We start from the raw sequence: 24,937 nt of genomic DNA on the forward strand, positions 1-24,937 counted from the left end.
GACAAATGTTTATTCTTTTTTGGAAGGCTATCCCTGAAAACAAGGCTATCTGCTTTATACAAGGGCTGTCTGCACTGAACAGATTATGACAGATTTCTGTGTAACTGAAAGGCAACCTGTTCTTAGATAGCTTAATCATGAATGCAGATCAGAGTAAGAGTTTGTTATAAATTGGGATAAAATTAGCAGATATGCAGTTTCTGAAGCATTCTTTCAGGATCTGGCAACTCTGCCATGGCTTCTCAGTGGGGTATTGATTTTCAACCCCCAAGATTTTATTTTAAGATGATGCTCTTACTCGGTCTTTGTGTGTCCCCCACAGTGCAGTTTGACATGATGCGGGCCTGTAACCTAATCGCTACCGTCGCCTTGACTGCTGGTCAGCTCATTTTCGTCTTGGGCCTAGTGGAACTGCCTGTTATTTCACAGGATGTCCAGTGGTGGGAGGAAGCCATAGCTGCTGTGTTCCAACTTGCCAGTAAGTACCTCTTTTTGCACACGGAGAACGACCTGGTAAATCCTATCTAGATCAGGACAGGCAGAGTATTCTGCTTTACAATTTTTTTAGAATAAACAGAACAGCAATAGGGTTTGAATTCCAAAGTAGATCTCGTCAGATGTTTTCTATCCCTCAATAGCGCTCTCTTAATATTAGCCCACTGATTTACGAGCTTCTACAGAACACAAACAGGAGATTATTTCTGGAATAGATCTGAATAAATCCTCAGTCAACCAAGAAAACAAGCCACTGTGTAGCTCTCATTAGTAAAGAAGGCACAACACAAGGAAACACAGTGGAAGCCAAACCTCAAGATTTAATAGGACTAAAAATACCAGAGGGACTATAGAGAAGAGTAAAGATAGGACAGAATGAATTTCTGCAGTCATACTGCAGTGTGATTATATGCCTTTACTTGACTGAATTTTAGTCCAGGGAGATCTGCTAGATTGCAATGAGTGGGAATGACTAGTAAATAAAACTACAAACTGCAGAATGAAACACTATGGAAACACTGACAGTTATAAATGAAATTCCCACAGTAATTCTCATGGATAATAACTGTATACAGAATCCAGTGGGGAAAGGAGGAAATGGTTTCATCTCTACTCCACAGTGAAACCACTGGCATCAAATCATAAACATTTTACATTAATCCCTTCCTTTACTACACAAGTCAGTCAAGATATCCATGCAAAGAACAGTCATTGAATAGGAGTTCCATACACAAAGGGCTTGCAGGATTGGGTCCAAAATGTATAATTAAATGGAAAAAAACATGGTGATGTAATATTAATGCATGTTAAGGTCAGAGCCCGATTCTTTACTTCAGTTTAAATCTCACAGCAATGCCTTTGCAGTGCCACTGGTGAAGGATAGCTGAGACACCCGTTCAAGACTACTGGGATTCAAAGGCCCAATAAGGAGAAGGGACTGTATGATACACAAAGAGACATATTAGTTTAAGCTGTAATACACTCAGTTTCTGAGTCCAGTGGGACCCCATGCATTGGTGCAACACTGCCAGGATCCAAAACTGCAGCCTTAGCAGAGCAAGATCTGCACACAGCCTCTTCTTGTGAGCTCAGCAGCACAGCACACTGCTTTTACCTTTGGATGCCTTTTGTCCAGTTCTTTCTTCCCTTTGGTGTGGGGTCTGCCTTTCTCTCCCTCTCTCCCCTCCTCTCTGAAGCTCAGCATGCCTGTTTTCCACAGACAGGAAATGCATTCTGGCTCTGTTTAGATTTGTTGTTTCATTGACAAACAGTCCAGTGGACAGCCATGTGCCTTTCTTCTATCAAGGCTGCTAATTTTAGACTGGGCTTTTTTTTTTTTTCCTGTGTTGGAGTCTGTTTTAAATACAGTCAGAGAGAGACTGAAGGGCGCCAGGATATCCCGACACAGGAGAAGGAAATGCCTGCTATTACCTGTTATGCAAGCTGAACCTTGAAATCCCCAGTGCTGGGAGGGGAAAAGGGAGGAAAGCCAGAGTCAGAATGATTAACAAAATGCTAATGAGAACAGTGAAAGAAAAAACAAATGAACTCCTGGACTCAACTGTCTATACTCAAAGGTGTGAAAAGAGGGAATCTGGCAGCTAGTGACACTGTTACAAAGAAAGACCATCGGCTGTTTGAATCAGACAGCTCCTGTTTGCAGAGGTGATGCAATGAGTCTCATAGGAAGATAGAAAGGGGAGCAAGGTCAACTGTCAGATATATTGCTCTCCACTAGATGAACCTTCATTGTTACCTGGATGTTTTCTCTCAGTCTTGCAATGAGTTACAGGAGACCCATTTAAAATCTTATTCACTTCATGAAGTTTTATGTTTAAAATAATTCTCTCCAGGCCATACAGTTGATATATTCTCGCATGAACACATTTAGATAAAAAAGGAGAGAGATGTAAACTTCCACTACCCCACCCAAAGATCAACTTTCTACCGGTAGCTCTCACTCTTTCTCAAGGATGATGAGGGATGGCTGGGAGTGAAGGAAGTCAGTCTGACTATTCATGTTAATCTCGATCCTGGGATGAGGCATTAGGAGTGTGGTATCTGAGGAGGTCCTTTCCTCCTTTGTACCCCTGGCACCTAATGTGTTCCTTCCACTATCAAGAAACTCAAGTTGACCACAAAAATCTCACCTGCCAAGTCTCCTGGATTAAGCCCAGAGTACACAACATTAAACATCATGACCAATGTGTTATTTCTATTTTTTTTTTATACCAATGTACACATTCATAGTGTGAGTGGGACCAAAAGTTCAGCTGATTGGACAAAATACACTGCTAGATCTAAGACATCAGGAGTGTTTTGTTTGTTTTCTGATGGGAGACGGGATCTTTTCCACTGGGAAACTACAGGCAATAGTTTGTAGCCAATTCTATGTTCCAGAGGGAGAACCTCCCAGAAGGTTTCAGCGTAAACTAGCAAGTCCATAAAGAAGGGCAGACACATAAGAAGAGAACAGTGGATATGAAACATGTATTTATAAGAACTTTCTACACAAAACATAGTCAAATGAGGACTGTGGAGTTTCATTCACACTGTGGAATTCTGCCCCCTTCATTTCTGATATGACATTTGTCTTGGTTCAGCATGACATTTTGATTACAAAATTAGAAAGATTTAAAATTAGCATGGTGCACATTAAATGGTTTAAAAGATAGCTAACTGATAGGTCTCAAAATGTAATTCTAAATGGGGAATCATCATTGAATGGGTGTGTTTCTAGTGGGATCCTGCAGGGATCTGTTCTTGGCTCTTATGCGATTTAAACTTTCTATTAATGACCTGGAAGAAAACAAAATCATCACTGATAAAGTTTGCAGAGGACACAAAAATTTGGGGAGTGGTAAATAATGAAGGTATCAGTGACTTGTCCTCGTGTGATCTGGATCACTTGCTAAGCTGGGCTCAAGCAAACAATGTGTGTTTTAACACAGCTAAATATAAATGTATACATCTAGGAACAAAGAATGTAGGCCATACCTACACAATGGGGATGCTACCCTGGGAAGCAATGATCTGAAAAAGATTTGGGAATTGTGGTGGATAATCAGCTGAACATGAGCTCTCAGTGCGGCGCTGTGGCCAAAATGGCCAATACAATCCTTGGATGCATAAACAGGGGAATCTCAAGGAGTAGAGAGATTATTTTACCTCTGCATTTGGCCCTGGTGCTGGAATACTGCTGCAACACTCTATCCAGTTCTGGGGCCCACAATTCAAGAAGAATGTGGTTCAGACACAAGCCACAAGATGGATAAAAAGATCTTTCACAATCTTTCCTCCTGCAGTGCACCAGCAAGGGCTCCACGGACCACTAGTGATCACTGGCAGATTTATTACTTTTATTAATTTTTTTTTAACAATAGTCTTCAGTCTGTTGGTGATCACCAGTGTTGGTTGTTTTCACCCTGAATACCATCCTAGCAACATAGCATGTGCACTATGCTAAGGTTTCCTATTATTATTGTGATCTGAGAAGTCATTTTTATTACAGAAAACTGTGAGTTTCAAATGTTGTCATACTCTATAGGCCCCCAATCACAACTTCTGCCTTGACAACACAAACATCTCTGATCAACATGCACCTCACCAGCACTCATGACGGATCCCAGCCCTGTTTCTTTTTTATTTCTGCCACCTGCATGAGCATTTGACAGTCATTCAAAAGGATGACCCTCTGACAGAAAATAAAGCCCTAGGAAGCAGGGAGGAAGGAAACGAGAGAGGAAGCAGTACTCCAGTGGCTGTACTAGGATTCACACAGCTCCAAAACCTAATAACTCGCAGTTCACAGGAAAGAAAGCTGTTTGCTTTGGAAAAGTTATGTGGTGAAAATGGAACGAGTTTTGTGTGTGGAATTTTGTGTCAACCCTCAGAAATTTCTCTCTAGAAGTTTTTTCCAAGAAACTGTTACAGCTGCAACATGCTGAATATAAGGGTGGATAAAAAAAATCTCACAGAGTAACAATCCTAATGGGAACTCCTTCAAGTACTAAAATGATAGGTAGCAAAGGGGAATCTATAGAAGATTAACCTACTAGGAATACAAGAACCGCTATATTAGATCAAACCCAAGGTCTATCTAGCCAAGCATCCTTTCTCTCACAGTTACTAGTATCAGCTGCTTCAGAGGACGATGCAAGAACCCCACAATTGGCACGTGTGGGATTATCTGCTCCCCACATTAGGTTTAATCCTGCTCTCCAAGTATATGCTACACTGCATTGTAAACCCAGATTTGTGGGAAACATGCTTGTGGAGTCATGTTTCCATGCATTCACACTGCACTGTAAACTTGGGTTTACAATTCCTGGACCCGGGGCGCACAACCGTGCTAAAGTGTCCATACTGCACAATGCAGACTTCCTGATTCACATCTGTGGCTTGAGCTGCATCCACACCACAAAGTGACAGGGCTTGGACCCCAGTCACAGCAGGACTTAGGCTCAGACCCACCCTCCTGGGTGTGTCCACAGGCCCAGGTCTTGAGGGCTTATTGACCTGACTCAGAAAGCTTTGAGCATGGACAGTAGGGCAGGGTTGAGCTTAAATCTGAGTCAGAGCCTGGGTTTACAATGCAGCATAGACATACCCCAATAGTAAAAGATTGGCTTAAACTGTAAACATAAGGTTTAATTTTTTTTCTTATTAAATTACGATCACTCTGGATATTCTTGAGATCCATATAAATGTCCAGCCCCTATACTGAAGACAATAAGAAGCCTTCTGTCTCTGCTTGGCTTGCCATTTATAGCCAAACACCTTATTACACCTTTCCCTTGAATTTCAAGCCTTGATTTCTAACTGTCTGCACCTTGTGTCTTTTGGCTGACACCTTGTGTCTTTTAGTGGTAACCGATGGAGACACCCCTGCAGACATACTGTTCACTCTAGTCCCACAATACAGAGTAGGGACGATTGTGCATTGGCAGGGAGATAGAATGGATGAGCTAATGGGATTCTCTATTTCTAACTTCTATACCATTAACCTACATACATCTTAATGCAGTACAGAACAACAGAACAGTCATCACCGAACAAAGATGAAGATATCAATCATGCAACTAACTGTTCACTTCTCGTCCTTCCACTCATCTCCATGCCTTCATCCGTGTCATGCCTTACTCCTGGAACCCTTCCATGACTGATGTGCAATACCCATCCAAGTACTTATATGGCTCTAATCAGCCTAATATCTGCTTCCATCCTCGCTTCCCTCAAGTCCATCCTTAAAGCAGACTTCTATCAAGATGCCTATAAACCCAATACTTCTGAGGACTAGGGAACAGAATTAAATGAAACACTGTATATAATTTTTTAAACACCCCCCCCCCAAAAGGATGGAACGTGACTTATGCTCAATGCCCTTATTCCTTCACACTTCTCATTACATCTCTGCCCCAATACACCTGTCAGGTGTTTTACTGAAACACTGAAACAGTTCTGATCCTCTGTTTATCAGTATGAAAGAAATATCTTTTTTAAAAAACGCAAAGATACTACAGTCATTTTAAAGTAGTGGGAATAGTTTTAGTTCCAATATTAAAACAATTATTTTTTAAAAAAATCTGATTAAAAGAGCATTTTCAATAATCCTGATACTGGGTCAGACTCTGTTCTCACACTGGTTTCGCATCAACATATTCCACTGATGACAAGGGCATTAACCGCAAGCTACATACCACTATAAGGGAAGGCAGAATCCCAGCCCCCGCTTTTACTAGAATTCCTTCTAAAGGAAGTTATGAGCGAAACAATAAATATTCAACAATATTCATCAAAAAAGGTCAATAGACTAGAATATTGCCAAAGGTTTAGTGAAGGCAAAAGCTATTATTAATCAAAGCAGGAGACACTGATACTATGACAATGTTCTATTCCAGTTACTTTATTATACCAAATGCATCAAATTCCAGAAATATGCCTTTCGGTTAAACAAATGGGTGCACTTTACTTCAGCATTATGGTGCAACAGTATTTTGCACAGCAGCAAAGCACACAGTATGCACATAACCAGATAGTACTCTCGGTCCCATCCTAGAACACCCCTCATCAAATGATTACAGAATAGCCTTTCCCACAGATATGATGCTCAAGTAGAGGCCCAGCAGAAAGCAAAGCAGTCCTTCCCCAGCAAAAAACCCTACCTTCCCACAAGGGTGAATACCTTCCCCAAAGGCCAGGCTGCTACAAGGTGAGCATGATGAATTTAGCACTGTGATTTAGTGAACAGACATACACCTCTACCTCGATATAACGCTGTCCTCGGGAGCCAAAAAATCTTACCGCGTTATAGGTGAAACCGCGTTATATCGAACTTGCTTTGATCTGCTGGAGTGCACAACCCCGCCTCCCCGGAGCACTGCTTTACTGTGTTATATCCGAATTCGTGTTATATCGGGTCGCGTTATATCGGGGTAGAGATGTACCAGATGTTTCAGACAAATCTTGGCTGGCACACATTCTCATTGGTGTAATAACAAGCAAACAAGAGATATGCAGTGTGCAGGATCAAACTGCTCCAATAAACTATGGGGCTCTTTGCTTCAAGAAATATCTAGTCTTTGGAATAGTACTATTCACTGCAGTACAAAGTTGTCTTGACTTCTGTACAGTGACAATGAAGCCTCCTAGTATGCGCCACAGTATCTCTCACTGAGTATGATCTCTCTTCACACTTCTGCTGCTGAACTCCCACATCTGTAAGCCTAACATCAGTTTCTGGTTACCTTGGTGACTATTACTGTTGATTGAGGATGCTGTAACTCAGCCTGTCAAATACTTACCATAAAAATTTGATTTTAAAGCTCTCTCAACTCACTCACCCTAAACTAATTCACAGAGGTTAGAAACAGTGAACTGTAAGATCTCTCTCAAATAATATTCCTTGCTCTTCCTTCTACATCACACTTTTCTCTGCTCTTAAATGTCAGTTCCTGTGTAGCCTGTGGTAGACTGTACTGACCAGACAGTTTTTACTCTTCAATAGCTCCTATGACTCACTTATGCTCTTTGCCAAGTAAGAATCATTTTCTGAGCTCCCCATCTCCAGACTCCTTCCCATTCAGAACCTGGCATGAAACTGCAAGAAGAGAAAAGGCTGTCATATGATTAGCTGCTGGTCTGAACCAGGGTTCAGGCAAAGGGCCTGTGAAGGGAAACAGTCCTGCTAACCAAAATAGTTTTATTTTAAGCACTGTGAGGAAGCCTTAGTCTTTTTTCCTGATGAATAATCACTCCACAAAATGGAACAGAGGTGCTCACAAAGACTGCTGGTCTAGCCCAGAGCTGCATACCAATTTAGTATTCTAACTTGCCCTAAGTGATCTCAAAGATAGAAGAAAAAATGACAGGTAATAGAATAATATAGATTTGAGTTTGGAAGTAAGTTTACATAGTGGGAAATATGCTTAAGGCATTTCTTTACCTTTCTGAAGTTCCATAAAGCAATGTAAACAGACTATTGCCACTTTCCTGTGTGTAACTGATCAAGGCACAGGATGAAGTGTGTGTCTGGGGAATGCAGCACTCACAAATGCCAGTAAACCTGTAGGTATTTTCCCCAGCAGGTTTGTACCAATGGATCTCATTTTAGGTCAGGAAACTGGAAGTGCTAATCACACAGCATTTCCACACATTAGACATAACAGTACCATAGATACACTGGCATACTGAAGAAGCCACTACACACAAAGCAATGATTGGAAGTTATGCAGCTGCTCTACTCAGACTAGAATTATTTATTGTGATATATTTTATCTAAAGTTACAGTAGAGGCAGGTTATTGCTGCCCATATAAGCAATGATCTAAAACTTAGTGAAGTCAATGGAAAGACTACTACTGACTTCAACGGTCTTTGTATCAAGCCCATCATCACCAACTCTGTGCATTATCTATTCAAGGAAAAACTGATTAAGACCAGCCAGACAACTCAGTGATTCACTTATTACAAGGCACCAGAACAGCAAGGGAGATAGATGCCAGGATAATTCTGATACTTCCAGGGCACTCATTGTCTTGTGTGGCCCTGATCTCTAATCAGCATTTCAAAGTCTATCATGCATTCGCTGGGTGAAACTGTTGGTTAACTTATGAACCTTAACTTGTACAGCATGTCGCCTTGTGACATATCGGCAAAACAGGCAACTCATAATCTATGCATCCTTTGTACAGAAAGGAAAAAAGCTTACAAGATCGATCTTTTTCTTCTTCTTCTTTTGTATGACTGGTGTAGAGCAGCAACTACAATTTCACCTGAAGTTGATCAAGCCAAATGGCTACATCAGGAGTAGCAGAATTTATTGCAGTAATGCCTCCTTCATATTTATAAATTGGGCGAGACAGATGATATATCATGGTGCACTACTTCCTATTGCAGATGCAAGCATATTTAGAGGAGCTTAGCACAATACAGTTAACTGTGTTTTCTTCTTGATTCCCTTTGGAGTAGTGTTTTCAGTCTTACAATGAAGTATTTAAATCGCTGAGAAATAGCTACTGCTACAATGTGTGTAGTACTGTAAACATGCAAGGTTCTACCACAATTTTAGAAGCCACAGCCATGTGAGGAGGAGAGAGAATGTAAGAATATAAGAATGGCTATACTGGGTCAGACCAAAGGTCCATCTAGCCTAGTATCCTGTCTTCCGACAGTGGCCAATGCCAGATGCTTCAGAGAGACTGAACAGAACAGCAACAGAGGGTCCTGTGGCACCTTTGAGACTAACAGAAGTACTGGGAGCATAAGCTTTCGTGGGTAAGAACCTCACTTCTTCAGATGCAGTCTTGCATCTGAAGAAGTGAGGTTCTTACCCACGAAAGCTTATGCTCCCAGTACTTCTGTTAGTCTCAAAGGTGCCACAGGACCCTCTGTTGCTTTTTACAGATTCAGACTAACACGGCTACCCCTCTGATACTGAACAGAACAGGTAATCATCAAGTGATCCATCCCCTGTTGCCCATTCCCAGCTTCTGGCAAACAGAGGCTAGGGACACCATCCCTGCCCAACTTGGCTAATAGCCGTTGATGGACATATCCTCCATGAGTTTATCTAGTTCTTTTTTGAATCCTGCTGTTGCCTTGGCCTTCACAACATCCTTTGGCAAAGAGTTCCACAGGTTGACTATGCGTTGTGTGAAGAAATATTTCCTTTTGTTTGTTTTAAACCTGCTGCCTATTAAAGAGAGGGCATTACAGCAGCGGGAGGTGTATTGCATGAGTGGCAGTTCCTGGAAGCATCCAGGGTTACTAAGGGAACCATGTGGTGTAACCTTTGAGGAGCCGCATCTAGCATATACTTCCTGGTGTCAGCACCAATCTTCTGCTGGATTGGTTAGACCATGGCCCTGCCTTCTCATGCCCAAGAGCATCTAGGCAAGCATAAGCAGCAGGTTAGCCCTGTTCCGGGCTGAAAGGAAGGGAAAGGGCTTCCTGAACCAATATGCCCCCACCCACAGAATCTGGCCTTAAGTATTATAAACATATATAATGGTACTTTTTATTTACTTATAAAGGCACACTATCAAGTAGTTTAGGCCCAATGTTCTTCCTACTTAAAAGGAACACCAACAAACTTAATTCTAGTCTAGCTTACAAACATCAGTTAAAATAATTTCAGGTCTTATGTGTATTACAGTAGCGTGTACAGGCCCCAACTGAGATGAGAACCCAATTAAGCTAGAACTGTATAAACTCATACTAAGAGACAGTCCCTCCCCCCAAAGAGTTTACAGTTTTAATAGACATGACAAACAAAGGGTGGGAAAAAGAAAGAATTATCATCTCCATTTTACAGACAGGTAAATCAACCTCTAAGAGGTCAGTTTAAAAAAAATGAGGCATGCGTTCCACAAATAATAATGGACCTGATTTTCCTTCCTCACATCAGTATATGTCAGGAGTAACATCACTGAATTCAGAGGAAAATGAGGCTTGTGGTTAAAGCATTAGACTGGGGGACTAAAGCAATGTGGTTTTAATTTCTGGCTGCCACAGCCTTCCTGTGTGCCATTATTAATTATTAACAAAAAATGCCTTTAAATAAAGCCTTAAAAGCAAAAGTAACAATAAACTAATAAACACCAAAGTCAGCAGAGAATCAAAAGCAATCCAAAAAGGTATTACAAAAAGGGGAGATTAAAGCTATTAAGTATCTATTTTTTAAAAATCTGTATTGCAAACCTAGTTTATTACAATTTTAGAGTTCCATGTGGCATTCTGTGCACACCAAACAATTCCCATCAACTTCAATGGGAGTTTTGAGTGCACAAAGAATACTGGCTGGGGTCTTTACAAGGTTTTCTTCATAGATAAACTTAGAGGTGAAACAGTTATTCTGATGAAGTCAGCATTCTGAGTGTGCTGATCACTATGCAGAAAGTCCACTGCAGGCTGGATCTCAAAATCTTTAGGGGAATAAAGCCATCAAGTGATTGTCATTTTGTACCCCAAACGAGAGAGAAGACTGGAAATTAAAATAAAGACATAGCTTGAATGATCTTAACTATAGGTTTGTCTACATGGCTCCACCATGCAGACTATGGGGGTGTGAGCTGCAGAACACCATAAACTATTGGGTATAACTGCCCTCTGCAGACCCTGCTAGCATAAACTAAAAGATACCTAGTTCACCTTAACACAGTCCCACTTCAACCAGGAGTACATTAACTTGATGTAAGTACCTTTCAGTTCATCCTAACAGGGTAGCCAAAGGGTCTTTTACCCTTGGCGAAATAGGGAAACTGCCTTTCTCTAGCATGCAAAGACTGTTCTGGCAGACTGGGCAAAGGAAATTAATTTGTGATTCAACGGCCATGACAGGCGGTTCAGCAACATGCTGGGGGGTACGGAGAGCATGACAAGGCATTGAAGATGTCCCAGTCACCAACTGCAGCTAAGGAAGTCCCCAGCCGTAACGATTCTTCGTGCCGCTGGAATCTGGCTTCTGTGGCAGAGAGAGTGGGACTGCCTCTGTGCAACGGCTTTCTCACTCAAAAATTTCCTGCACAGGTTTTCTCACAACTCTCATCCTATTAACATAATTTTATCAAACCTTATCATCATTAACATTATATCATTAATCCAAGTCCTGCGGCGATGGGGGCGTAGCAAAGTGACAGGTGGAAATGACCACTGGCAGTTGTAGCCACAATCCTGCACGTAGGCGACCTTGGGATTAGTGGCCATTCAGCTCCGTCTCCGGGGCAGCGGAAAAGTTCGGCAGCATCCTAGGCGACTGAGCAGTGCTTGCTAGGATAGTGATTATTGACAAACGTGATTATTGACACAACTAAATCAGTGTTGGGGCAAAAAAAAAAAAAAAAAAATAAAGGTGCATCAGATTGGTTTGATGAGAACAATGAGAACATTTCCAAACTCCTAAGTGACATGCATAAAGCATTTATTGAATGGCAAAATGAATTTACTTCCATCTCAAAGAAAGATTAGTTTAAGTACCTACAGAACAAGGTCCAGTCTGAACTGAGGAGAATGCAGAGTGAGTGGTGGGAGAGGAAAGCTGCATAAGTTCAGCATTATGCAGATACAAAAAAGCAAAGGTGTTCTTTGACTCTCTCAAAGCAGTCTACAGACCATCTAAAACTGGAACAGCCCCCTTGAAGTCGGCAGATGGCACAACCCTCATCAAAGACGAGAAGGGAATTGTACAGAGATGGGCTGAGCACTTCAATAGTCTACTCAATAAACCATGCACAGTTGATCAGTGTGTCCTTAATCATTTACCCAAGAAACCCTCAACCTCCCTCCATCAGTTGAAGAAATTGTGAAAGCCATCAAACAACTGAACTCTGGCAAAGCCTCTGGAAAGGATGGTATTCCAGCAGAACTGTATAAAGTAGCAGGCCCCAAAGCCATCGAGGTGTTTCATGACATCTTGAGTAGCATCTGGGAGGAAGAAGAAATGCCACAAGTCTTCAAAGATGTTATTACTGTATCACTGTTACAAAAGAAAGGCAGCAAAGCTGACTGCGGAAACTATAGAGGCATTGCTCTCCTCTGTACAGCAGTGAAAATACTACCTCACATTCTATTGAACAGACTCATTGCAAACATATCTGAGGAGAATCTGCCAGAAGTGCAGTGTGGTTTCAGACCAGGTTGTAGCACTATGGACATGATCTTTGTCATAAGGCAGGTCCAGGAAAAATGCTTAGAGCAGAACATGGACCTGTATGCAGTTTTCAGTGACTTGACCAAAGCTTTAGATACAGTCAACAGAAAGGGTCTATAGGCTATTCAGCATAAACTGGGCTGCCCAAGAAGATTCATATAAATCATCTGTCTGTTCCATGACCACATGACAGTGCAAGTCATTTTCTGGTGTGTTCGAAATCTTGAATGGAGTGAAATAAGGCTGCATATTTGCTCAACTTGTTCTTTGCTTGTGTTCTCAGCCATGCAACAAGGGACTTGGATTAGGGGATATACATCTGCTATCGACTCGATGGCTGCCTCTTTGATCTTCAAAGACTCAATGCTAAGACCAAGACACTGGAGAGACTTCTCGGCGAGGCACTTTTTGCAGATGACTTTGCCTTGATGGCTCATAGATATGATGACCTTCAGATCATCGTTGATAGATTTTCTGAAGCATCCCAGATCTTTGGCCTCGCCATCAGTCTCAGGAAGACAGAGGTCTTGTTCCACCCAGCACCTCATTCCAATGCCCCAGTGCCAGCCATCTTCATCCAAGGCACACAGCTGAAAAATATGGATCAGTTCAAGTATTTGGGCAGTACCATCTCAAGTGATGGTTCCCTTGATAAGGAAATTTCCTCCAGAATTAGTAAAGCCAGACGGCCCTTGGCAGACTCCGAACAAAAGTCCTTAACCAACACAACATTTGTCGCTCCACCAAATTGAAGATCTATAGTGCAGTGGTTCTAACATCTTTCCTGTATGGATCTGAAACGTGGACTCTTTATAGATGTCACATTAAACAGCTTGAGCAATTCACATGCATTCCCTCCACTCAATAATGAGCATTCGCTGGCAGGACAGAGTGACCAATATTAAGGTCTTTGAAAGAGCAAACACAACCAGCATTGAGGAAATATTACTGAGAGCACAACTTAAGGGGACCGGACACGTCATCAGAATGGAAGACCACCATCTTCCAAAACAGATCTGAGTCAGGGCAAAAGAAAGAAGGGTCGTCCATATAAGTGCTTCAAAGATTAATCCTGGGGGAATTCTGCGCTATTGCGTGCATAATTAATGACCTGTGCATATTTTTAAATTTTTGCGCAGAAAAAAAGCTTCTGCTGAAATGTTGCTTCAGTTCCGCCTTCTTCCCCACCAGAGGGCACTGTGGCGCAATAACAGTAGCAGCTTCCAGCAGAAAATAACTTCTGCAGTTCCACCTTTTGCCCACCAGAGGGAGCTGTGGCAACAGAACACAGCAGCAGCTCCCAGCCAGCTAGGAAAGAGAAAGAGCCTCCCTTCTTAGCAGCGCCTGTCAGGCCAGGTCAGGAGACAGGGGCTCTGGGGAGACAGATAGCGTAGGGTGCTGGGGCGGATGTTATCAGACAGGGGCTGATGGGGGGGGAGGACAGACTGGGGCAGGTGCTGAATGGGAGTGGAGGCACAGGGCCACGGGGGGAGGGAGGTGCAGGGCCACATGGTGATGGGGAAGGGGTGCAGAGCTACATAGGGACAGGGGAGTGGCTAGGTGGGGGCACAGAAACACATGGAAATGGGGGAGGGTACAGAGCCACATAGGGACAGGGGAAGAGAATGCTGGGCCACATGGGGATGGGGGGAGTGGGTGTCTGAGTGGGGATGGAGACACATGTGGAGGGGGGTGCAAGGACACATGGGGGCAGGGCTAGATGTGCCTGACTGAAGGGGAGAGGTTAGGGGTCAGCCAGGGTCTGCATGGAGGAAGCTCCCTAACAGTCCCTCCCTACCCCCAAAAAAACCTGTTCCATACTTTTTCCATCCATACCCAACAACCCTCCAAGTTCACACTGAGGCTCCTTCCCAGCAATTTACTTCCCTCTCCCTCAGCTTCTCCATTACCCCTGACTCCCCCAAGCCTTTGCACTGCTTCTGAAGGGTGCGGGAAACACGGTTCTGTATTGTAGTTTAAATGAATTATTACTCAGAGTTCTGTATTAATATGCCTAGTAAGGAATCTATTTGTCAAAAAAATTTCCTGTATCTTCTTTGTTTTCTGTATTGTTACAAACATACTTGCAGACAGGTATTTTGAAATAAATGACCAAAAATAATTGAAACTGGTATGATTATATTGTGTTATTTTGATAAATAAAATATGCAGAATTTAAAAATATTGTGTGCAGAATTTTTAATTTTTGGCACAGAATTCCCCTAAGAGTAAAAGATAATCTGAAGAGCAGTCTCCAATGGGCTGGCATCAATCCCAAAGAACTTGAGCAAATGGCTCAGAATAGGACTCACTGGTCTCTGACAAGATCAGCATGTAACAGGTTTGAGCAGGATCGACAAATTCATCTCCAGGCTGCACATGAAAAGTGCCACACAGCTGCATCATCAAACATCATAAATACAGATTTCCCATGCCCTCAGTGTGGCCGGGTTGCATCAGGGTTCGGACTTCGGAGTCATATGCATAGCCATAGATGAGAACTGTGACAATATTGTAATGGTCAGCGATGGACTACCAACAGCAGGGTCTACATGAGGTAGTTACAGTGCAACATTGCAATTCACACCCCCATAGTCTACAAGGTGTTTTAAGTTAAAAGTGGAGGTGAGCAGAGAATTTCATAGAAGCGATTGTGAAAGGACAGAAAACAAGGACAAACTGGGGCTGCCCCACCTAGAAGCAGATCGACTTGAAAGAATACCTTTTTAAAAGCTCTAGAAAAAATATGGGGCCAAATCCATGCTCTATATAACTCCACTGACTTCAGTGGAGTTGCACCAGAGATAAATTAGTGTCTGAAACTCTTCAATGAAAATAAAACTTATTTGCACAGTGAAAACCTTAACAGCTGTTGCCCGCTACTTTCTAACACTGGGAGATATACTCCCAACTAGTGCTCCCTGTGAGGGATCTGTATCTAGTGACGGCATCTCCAATCACTTCTAGGATGACTTTATATACAATAGAAAGGCAAACCTTCTGTGATAACACTGTTTCCAAGCAATGCTGCTAATGCAGAAAGATAGCGTGCAGACACTGGAAACTTAGGAAAGACTGGCTCATGCATGACTTTTCCTTGCCCATGAACTTAGTGAGATAGTATCTGTAGATCCCTCTTTGGCTGTTTATTGACCTTTGTTTATTTCAGTCTTCCTCCATTATGGGGTCCTTTTGTCCATGTTAATTTCTTCTGTTATAGTGGTGGTTAAGGAAGTGTTTGAGAGAAGAGGAAGCTGTGTTTTACTTAGTAAGCAAGACATATTTGCCTCTTTGTATAAGTTCTTGTCAAACTAAGTCGATCTACAAATTACCTCTCTTAAAAGTTGGTAACTAGCTTTAAATGGGAGGAGAGGAAGGGAAGCATAGAGGGCTGTAAAGCAATTTTGCATTATTGATGCATCCTTCAGGAAGGGCAGTCTTGTTAACACACATGAGACTGGGAGCCACAAGATTTGAGTCCTATCCTTTACTCTACACTACAGATTTCCTGTATGATTAGATAAATCACTTCACCTGTCAGTTTCCTCAGTTTGAAATGGGAAGAATATTATTTACTACTTATGGTGCCTCACAGGAGGTGTGGTGAGAATTTCACTCTTTACTGTTTGTAAAGCACTTTGAGATCTTTGAAAGAAAAGCACTAGAGAAGTGCAAAGTGTTATTATTACACTTACATCACCAGTCTTTGAGTGATTTTACCATTGTCTTTTAGGTTATTAGGTGACTACCACTACCACTTACGTTGGCAAAACTTATGTCACTCAGGGGTGTGAACAAAACACTGCCTGATTGATATAAGTTTTGCAAGCATAAGCACTCATGTGCACAGCACTATGTTGGTGGGACAGTTTCTCCTGCTGACATAGCTACCACTGCTCATTTAGGTGTTTTTATTATGTCGACAGGAGCGCTCTCTCCCATCGGCATAGAGCAGCTACACGAGCAATCTTACAGCATTGATACAGCTGCGCCACTTTAAGTTTGCTAGTGTAGACATAGCCAAAGACTTTGCTTTGGTTGTCACTGGTGCTGGACCTTGCTCTCCCTCGATTTTCCTCCCTCCCGGCTTTTAACCTGAAAACATTTTTTTCAAAAGTTTAATTACCACCATGATGGTGGGGTCCCCCATAGTCTTATATTCTCCATCTCCCTTTCTCTACAATATATTTTTATTCTTTCTATTATGTACCTTCTCTACCTACTTATAGTTTATATGGGTGGTTTGTTTTAAATACTTTTAAAGATGTATTTCTGAATTAATGTAGTTTTCTCAATGATGGAAGTTGCTTTATACATATTTTTAATCAATATACCAACTTGCTGCATTGGCAGGAAGAGTAGGAAAGGCAGCATGAAAAATCATAGGCCTTTGTCACCAATAGTATCAATGAGATACAAGTACTAAAAAGCATACAAAAGAGGATTGGTGGGGCACAGGATATTTTAAATCAGCATGGAAAGAAATAGGCCTGATGTGGAGGGGGCAATCCAGGTACCCACTCTTTTGGTCAAGATATACAATGAGGTTCTGACCATATGTTAAAGAATCTATGGCACACATAGGCGCTGACTCCATGGGTGTTCCAGGGCTGGAGCACCCACATTAAAAAATACGGTGGGTGCTGAGCACCCACCAGCATCCAGTGCCCCACCTCCCCACAGTGCCTCCCGCCCACCAGCGGCCCCTCCGATCAGCACCTTCCCTTCTCTCCCACTGCCTCCCACCCACTGCAGATCAGCTGTTCCGTGCCGTGCAGGAAATACTGGGGAAGGAGGGGGGAGGAGCGAGGGCCGGGCATGCTCAGGGGAGGGGGCAGAACGGGGCAGGAAGAGGCAGGGTGGGGGTAGAGGCTTGGGGGAAGTGGTGGAGCAGGGGCGGGGCCTGTGGCAGAGCTGGGGTGTCAAGCACCCACCACCACATTAGAAAGGCAGCGCCTCTGATGGCACATTTAATAAGTTTAGAAGCGTTATCTCCAGAAACCTGGCCAAAATCAAGCTTGAATATTACATTCCATTTTCCTAAATTTTTCTTGTAGTTTCATCTGGATAATTTATCTTTTTCTGTCCTTATACTGTCCTAAACTGTTGTATAGTGTTTCTATGCTCTGCTAGAAACCTCCTGGGTTTCACTCCAGAGAGGCTGCATGTTTTTGGGTAAAGTGATCCCTGTGTATAATTTCTGAAGCAGTGTGGGATTCTTTGGGGTGAAATGTGCTAGAGAAATTCAAGAGAAGTACCCATTTTGAAAAAGTGTCTCTCTCTCACTCTGCTTGCAGGTTTTGTTCTGGTCATTGGATTGGTAACTTTCTACCGTATAGGGCCCTACACCAACCTGTCCTGGTCTTGCTACCTGAACATTGGGGCCTGCCTCCTGGCCACACTGGCAGCCGCCATCCTCATATGGAACATCCTTCACAGGCGGGAGGACTGCATGGCGCCTCGGGTCATTGTCATTAGCCGCACCCTGACTGCTCACTTCCGCAGGGGGCTGGAGAATGACTATGTTGAGTCACCATGCTGAGAGCATGTGCTTGAAAAGGGAGAGTCCTCTGAGGAGACTTGCATTGGAATTGTTTTCTATAAGTATACACTGTAATTTAAAACTAAGTGTTGAAGGACATCACAAAGCTCACTTCTTTTGTAAAGAGGCCCTCAATTATTATTTGGATGGGCTCCATCTATCTATATATATGTATAATACACATAATTTATATATATATATATATATATATATAAATAATACAGCACCCCTCTTCCTCTACTGTACAATGGAAAAATATTAGGTTGTCAGCACAAGCATCCCGATAGAACTTTACAGTCATATGCCAGGAGTTTTCAACTGTGGCAGAGACAGAGTGAGTGTGGTCAGGGTACTGAAAGTGAGAAAAGGGCAACCTACTACTTTAAATTCTTCCCTTATTTTGAATGAAGTTATCCTGCTCCCTAATAATAATGTAACAAGCTCAAGGGCTCAGCTGTGTTCAGAAGCCTCCTTTGGACCCAATAGATAAACAGTCTGACAGAGCAGGAAATTTGTCATGGGTCTCAAAATTTACAAAAGCATAGTTTGGGCTTAGGTAATGTTTCCTTTAAGGTGAGCCTGACCTATCCAATTTTTAGGAACATCTAATTTGGCTGTAACATTTCTTCCACACTGAAGCATGGAACACAATCTATAACCCCAGAAGCAAGTAATATAATTCTAGCCATTTGTAAATTATAGGAGTGTAAAAAAATTAGTGTGTGTGTTTTCAGACACTGTTTTGTCCTTAAAAACAGAGACTTTGGGAGTGTTTAAGTTAATTTTGCAGGCAGCTAGAGATGCCATTAACATTGAAAGAGAGGTACACAGCTAAAACTTCCTACCCACTGTGCTGAAAGTGCACTCCATTGTTTACACTGTGGGTTAATAGCTATGGGAAAAGGTTTTACCGTGACCTGCCCATACCCCCAAATATACTATTAACTTATTTTGTCAGAAATGGCTACTATGAATGAATATACTAAATTCTCTTTTCCCACAAAGTGCGCAGACTTGGCATGCAATTTTCAAACTTGGGTGCCTAAGTCAGCATGTTCATTCTGCACATGCTGGCACACTGGCACTTAAAGCAGATACTTGGGAGCATAATTACCTCACAAATGCAAATCAGAGCACCCAAATTTGAGAACTGGGCATTTAAGAATTGATACTTGCAGGTCAGACCCCTCAGTGCCAAATAAATTGGTGGGACCTGAAAGTATTCAGCACCTTGCAAGATCAGACCTCTAGTACATAAGTGTGATGCTATACAGCATGATGGCTCATGTCAACAATGTGCAGGTAGTATCAGGCAGCAAACCAGCAAGCCAAAAAGTACACTGCAGAAGTCCCTAAATACAAGAGTTAGAAAAGGACAAGCAGCAATGAGAAATGTTTTTAAAACTTCCAGTATAAGATGTTACCTTGATCATACTCACTGATAAGACTGAATGACTATGAGCTGCGAACATTATAAAATCTCTCTCTGAGGCTGTTATGCTGCTCCCAGCTGAATTCTCTGCTTTTCATCTTTGTCACTGTCTCCCTTATATTTTGCTTCACTTTGTTAAAAAGTGGTCATCAAGTGGCTCTTGAGTTCTATTCTGCCCCCAAATTCTCACGTAATAAGGAATGCAGTCTCAGTTGCCACTCTGCACGATGCCCAAAATCAGTAGCGCTCTACAGAGCTTGATGCTCTAGAACCAAGGACTTCTAGAATTCAGCTCCCCACAATACATTGCTCTAGAGAGCAGAGTTCTATAAAGCTGATAATTTTTTTCTTATACCAGTTTATAAAAAACAACAGAAGTTTGTTTCCATTTCCCTGACTTATTTTACAGAAAAGCAAGGTATTTTCTAAAAATAATTGTGCTATAATTACAGTTTTTAAAAATAAAGTATTGGAATATTTAAGACATATTATTTCAGCTAATATTGCAATATCTATATTATAATATGTATATTAAAATTTAAAAGTCACCTATGTGGTCAGTAACATTGTAATACTTGGTATTACTGTGTTTATTTTAAATGTATAAATAAAGTGGTGAATGTTCAATTCCCTTTAGATTATGTATTTTGTATTTGAATGGCAAATAATAAGATCAATCATTATCAATCATGTTTTATCTGTTTAACAAAAGAGAATCCACATGGTCAGAATGTTTTATTTGCAAATCTGTCCTTGAAAAGTGATGGCTATCCTTTGTAACATTTGAAAACTAATTATTTTCATCAGAGGTGCACTGTGATAACAAGTGACAAGGTGTGTGTTTACCCCAGACATCTGAATCCATCAGGTGCATTGAAAGGCCCAAGGCCAGAGGCCAAGTGTTTTTAACAGACCAAGAAGTGTAGATGTTTAGTTAAGTCCTGACTTGTGCAGCTGTACAATATGCCTGAACAACTGCATCATTCAGCACACATTAATATTTTCATAATGTCCATTTTGTAATGAATCATGATTCAGGTTAGATGTATTCAACATACCATAATATTATCTACATATAGTAGGAAGGGAGCCTGAGACATAAGCCCTTGTATCCAAGACCTGGTGTGAGGCCTGAACAAAAGTAGTGGTCAAGCTTTGCTGATATAGAACATAGTAGCAAAGTTAGCAGAGGTCAGGCTCTGCCTGCTTGCAAGCTCACAGGACCTGGCAAGAACAGGGCTGGTATTGCAAAAAACACACACATTCCTAAAAAAGGCTAGGCACAGGACACTCACACAAACACATTCCAAAAGTATGGTACCAGAACAACCCGACAGTCAATATGGTACAAACACTCCCCCACCCCCCAAAGATAACAAGAACACATTGACCTCTCTTAAAGATAAGGTCAGGATGACAGTGTGATGAATAGAGATGTTTTGATTGAGCCAACATATACAAGGTAATGGGTGGTAACAAGCCACATGAGGGGGCAGTAACTAACTATGTCAGAGGGGCAATATGTAACTTGTTTGTATCGGTGTATAAAATGGAGTCTCAGAGAGTGTGTCTTTAGCTGGCCTAGGGGACAGTGGAAAGTCCCACCACTAATAATATATGGAGATATACCTCTCTCATAGAACTGGAAGGGACCTTGAAAGGTCATTGAGTCCAGTCCCCTGCCTTCACTAGCAGGACCAAGTACTGTCCCTGAAATTTTTTTTTTTTTTTTTTTTGCCCCAGATCCCTAAATAGCCCCTCAAGGATTGAACTCACAACCCTGGGGTTTAGCAGGCCAATGTTCAAACCACTGAGCTATCCCTCCCCCCTAACTGAGCTAGTCCATTGCAACAGGCATATATGTGTTAGTGTACCTATAACCATTGAGCCAGGGCATTAGGACCGTGCTTTGTTGATAAAAAAAACTCACTGAGTGCCTTCATAACTTAACGGTGACACGGGTTGGGTCACAGAAACCCGCTTGGGGCTGCCAACTGATGTGCCAAGACTACTTCTGCCCCTGCTTTCCCTGCCCTCTCAGCTTGGGACTCCAGCACCCTCTCTTGTTGAGCCAGACATGCCAGTCTGCTCCAACACAGACCCAGGGTCTGAACCACATGCCCCAAAGCTGCAGACTTAACTGAAAGCAACTTAAGAAGTGTTCCTGTCTTTAACACTCAGATGCCCAACTCCCAATGGGGTCCAAACCCCAAATAAATCCGTTTTACCCTGTATAAAGCTTATCTCTGATAGAGAGATATGCACAGCTGCTTGCCCCATCCACCCAGGTATTAATACATACTCTGGGTTAATTAATAAGTAAAAAGTGATTTTATTAAATATAGAAAGTAGGATTTAAATGGTTCCAAGTAGTAACAGACAGAAAAAAGTGAATTGTGAACAAGTCTATGTCTATGTCTAATACAGTAATAAAACTGAATACAGATAAAATCTCACCCTCAGAGATGTTTCAATAAGTTTCTTTCACAGACTGGAAGCCTTCCTAATCTGGGCACAATCCTTTCCCTGGTATAGCCCTTGTTCCAGCTAGGAGATTTCTCATGATGGCCGCCCCCTTTGTTCTGTTCCACCCACTTATATAGCTTTGGCACCAGGCGGGAATCTTTTGTCTCTCTGGTCCCCCCCCCTTCTAAATGGAAAGACACCAGGTTAAAGATGGATTCCAGTTCAGATGACATGATCACGTCACTGTAAAACTTCGTTACCCACTTGCCAGCACACACCTATACAGGAAGACTTACAAGTAAAACAGAGCCATTTACAGACAATTGTCCTGGTTAATAGGAGCCATCAAGATTCCAAACCACCATTAATGGCCCACACTGCATAATTACAATAGGCCCTCAGCGTTATATTTCATATTTCTAGTTTCAGATACAAGAGTGATACATTTATACAAATAGGATGACCACACTCAGTAGATTATAAGCTTTGTAATGATACCTTACAAGAGACCTTTTGCATGAAGCATATTCCAGTTACATTATATTCATACTCATTAGCATATTTTCATAAAATCATATAGCGTGCAATGTCACAAACGGATCTTGTGGTCATTAGGCAGTTTGCTTGATGTCTGCTGTGCCAGCTATCTATGCAGAGCTGGGTCAGCACACAGAGAGAACACACGCAGTCAACATCTGACAACACTACCAATTAATAGCATTAAAATTAACATGAGCATGGGTACGAAGATGAGATGTCCAATATCATACAGTCATAGAAGTTCATTTGACTGCTGCTGACCATGCCAGGTACATCCCATCTGCTGTACTGCTAGATGCACTACGTATGTCCTGACATTTCATTGTTCTCAGTGGATGACACCACCATGACAGGTATAGTACAAGACCAGCAAAGAAAAAGTTAATATAATACCTAAAGAGTAAAGGTTTCAGCTTGTTTAGGACGACAGAGTGTGAATGAGGGCAAAGAGAAGGAGGAAAAATTAAAGAAGTCTAAAGGGAACAAAACTTCATATGACTCAAGTGAAAATAAATCCCACCACTAAATGAGTCATTACAAATATTTAGATCCCACCTTTTGATGAGTTTGATGGATTTGAAGGCCTCATCCATGTCCCCAATTGTTAGATAGAAGCTGAAGTTCAGCATAGCTTCACGGGTAGTTTTGTCACACTCTTCCAGACCAATGAAATCTCTCATGGGCCTTTTGGCAACCATTTGTGAGAGTTGTACTGGGCCAGATTCCACTTGTGCTTCTTTCTCGGCTTCTCCTGGCTGAAAGGAAAACTACCATCACTCAGGTGCCAAGCAGGCTTCAACACACTCCCTTGACCTACAGATACAGATTTCTACAAGATTTTAACCATATGACTACTTGAAGTCAATGACAAAACTCCCTTAAACTTAAATGGGAGGAGGGTCAAACTCTTAAAGTTGTCAGAATAATTAATACTATACTACTTTTCAAAGTGCCTTTGAATATAGGAAGGAGTGTTTCTAAAAATTACTAAAGCACATAAGTCATGAGGCTCAACATTTGTATTTCATCAGTTAGAGATAATAGATTTGTACAGTATCCCAGAAGGAGCAGGAGTAACTATTACAGTTAAGGTTGCATTATAGTTTCTATAATAACCCCTACATTTCTAAACCTTTCAGGCTGAAAGTTTCTATGACTGGTCTCTGCCCAATGGTGAATTTATTTTTTAAGTTAACTATCCAGAACCTCTTATTTTTTACTCCTGTGTTCCCATTATTAGTACTCAGATTCACAACCATATTCCACAAAAATGGCAAATTTGGAGTCCCCGGAGCCTCAGTAAGATCTAAATTACAACTCCACTCAGAGCCACCACAGGGCAATTTAACTATTCTTCTGAACAAAACAAGAGATATCCCTTTGTTGTGTCACCAGCACCAAATAGTCTCTTCAGGCTTTAAGAATTAACTTTTCACAAGCCAAACACAATGAAACATCTTGGTCTGAGCCACCGTGGATGCGGAACCATCCTCATTCTAACTAATTTAGGCAGTCTATTCAAGCCATTTTCACTGCCAGAGAAGTGTAGGGAAAAGCCATATGTTAATATTTAAGGGAGTTAATCTAAAAACTATGCCAGAGCACATTTAAAGCCACATATTAATGAATAAAACACCTGAAGTATTAGCCAGACTAAGTAATGAAAACCACAGTGCAAATGAGTGTTAGATACAATTTGGGGAATTCCTGGTTCAGGAGAGGCAAAGACATTGTTAGGTCGACTTACAGTCACCATAGTAATTACTAAGGTGGTTCATGTCCACACTACTCTCCTTCTGTCGGTGGGGTGCGCGTCCTAACCAGAAGCACTTCTACTTAAGAGGGGCAGTGTGGGGGGCTGAGAGCCCAGACTCTCAACTCTGCCCAGCTGAACCCCCACCGCCCACGGGCTCTCCGTGGGGAGCCAGGAGCCTCGGTGCAGCTAGGCTCCGTGCAGAGAACCGGGACCCCGCAGAGTGGGCAGTACCCAGGATCCCTGCAGGGAGTGGGGAGTCGGGTGGGTGCAGTCTGACTTAGAACAGGGAGCTGGGTTGGGACCACCCTCCCAGCAGGGAGCCAGGCGGGCACAGCCCGGCTCAGAGCGGGGACACTGGGGGGGGCAGCCTGGCTGTAAGTGGAGCAGGCACAGCCCAGGGGGGCAGCCCAGCTCAGAGCAGGGAGCCTGGGCAGTAGCACGTCTGGGAGCAGCGAGCCAAGAGTCCAGGGGGCAGCTGGGCTCCAGCTGGAGCCCCGCCACCTTCCCCGGGGTGACAGCCCAAGCTGTGAGCTGGGCTTTCTTGTGAATTTCACGGCTC

At 42.3% G+C, this 24,937-nt stretch overlaps 2 protein-coding genes across 9 annotated transcripts in view; one reads left to right on the forward strand and one right to left on the reverse strand.

Moving 5' to 3' along the window:
• The window catches only part of TMEM204 (transmembrane protein 204), a 41,569-nt gene extending 21,317 nt beyond the window's left edge, over nt 1-20,252 (forward strand). For all 3 annotated transcript variants that reach the window (XM_034784217.1, XM_034784218.1, XM_034784216.1), the window contains 2 exons: nt 323-478; nt 17,940-20,252. In XM_034784217.1, the coding sequence (XP_034640108.1) occupies nt 323-478; nt 17,940-18,184 (401 nt within the window). In that variant the 3' untranslated portion in view covers nt 18,185-20,252. The remainder of the gene's footprint in view (nt 1-322; nt 479-17,939) is intronic.
• IFT140 (intraflagellar transport 140) overlaps nt 1-24,937 on the reverse strand; it is a 247,720-nt gene that overhangs the window by 57,572 nt on the left and 165,211 nt on the right. For all 6 annotated transcript variants that reach the window (XM_034784204.1, XM_034784203.1, XM_034784206.1 and 3 more), the window contains one exon: nt 23,178-23,377. In XM_034784204.1, coding sequence (XP_034640095.1) covers nt 23,178-23,377 — 200 coding nt within the window. The remainder of the gene's footprint in view (nt 1-23,177; nt 23,378-24,937) is intronic.

This window comes from Trachemys scripta, chromosome 10 (genome assembly GCF_013100865.1).
Source record: "Trachemys scripta elegans isolate TJP31775 chromosome 10, CAS_Tse_1.0, whole genome shotgun sequence".
In the NCBI taxonomy this organism is placed as follows: domain Eukaryota; kingdom Metazoa; phylum Chordata; order Testudines; family Emydidae; genus Trachemys; species Trachemys scripta.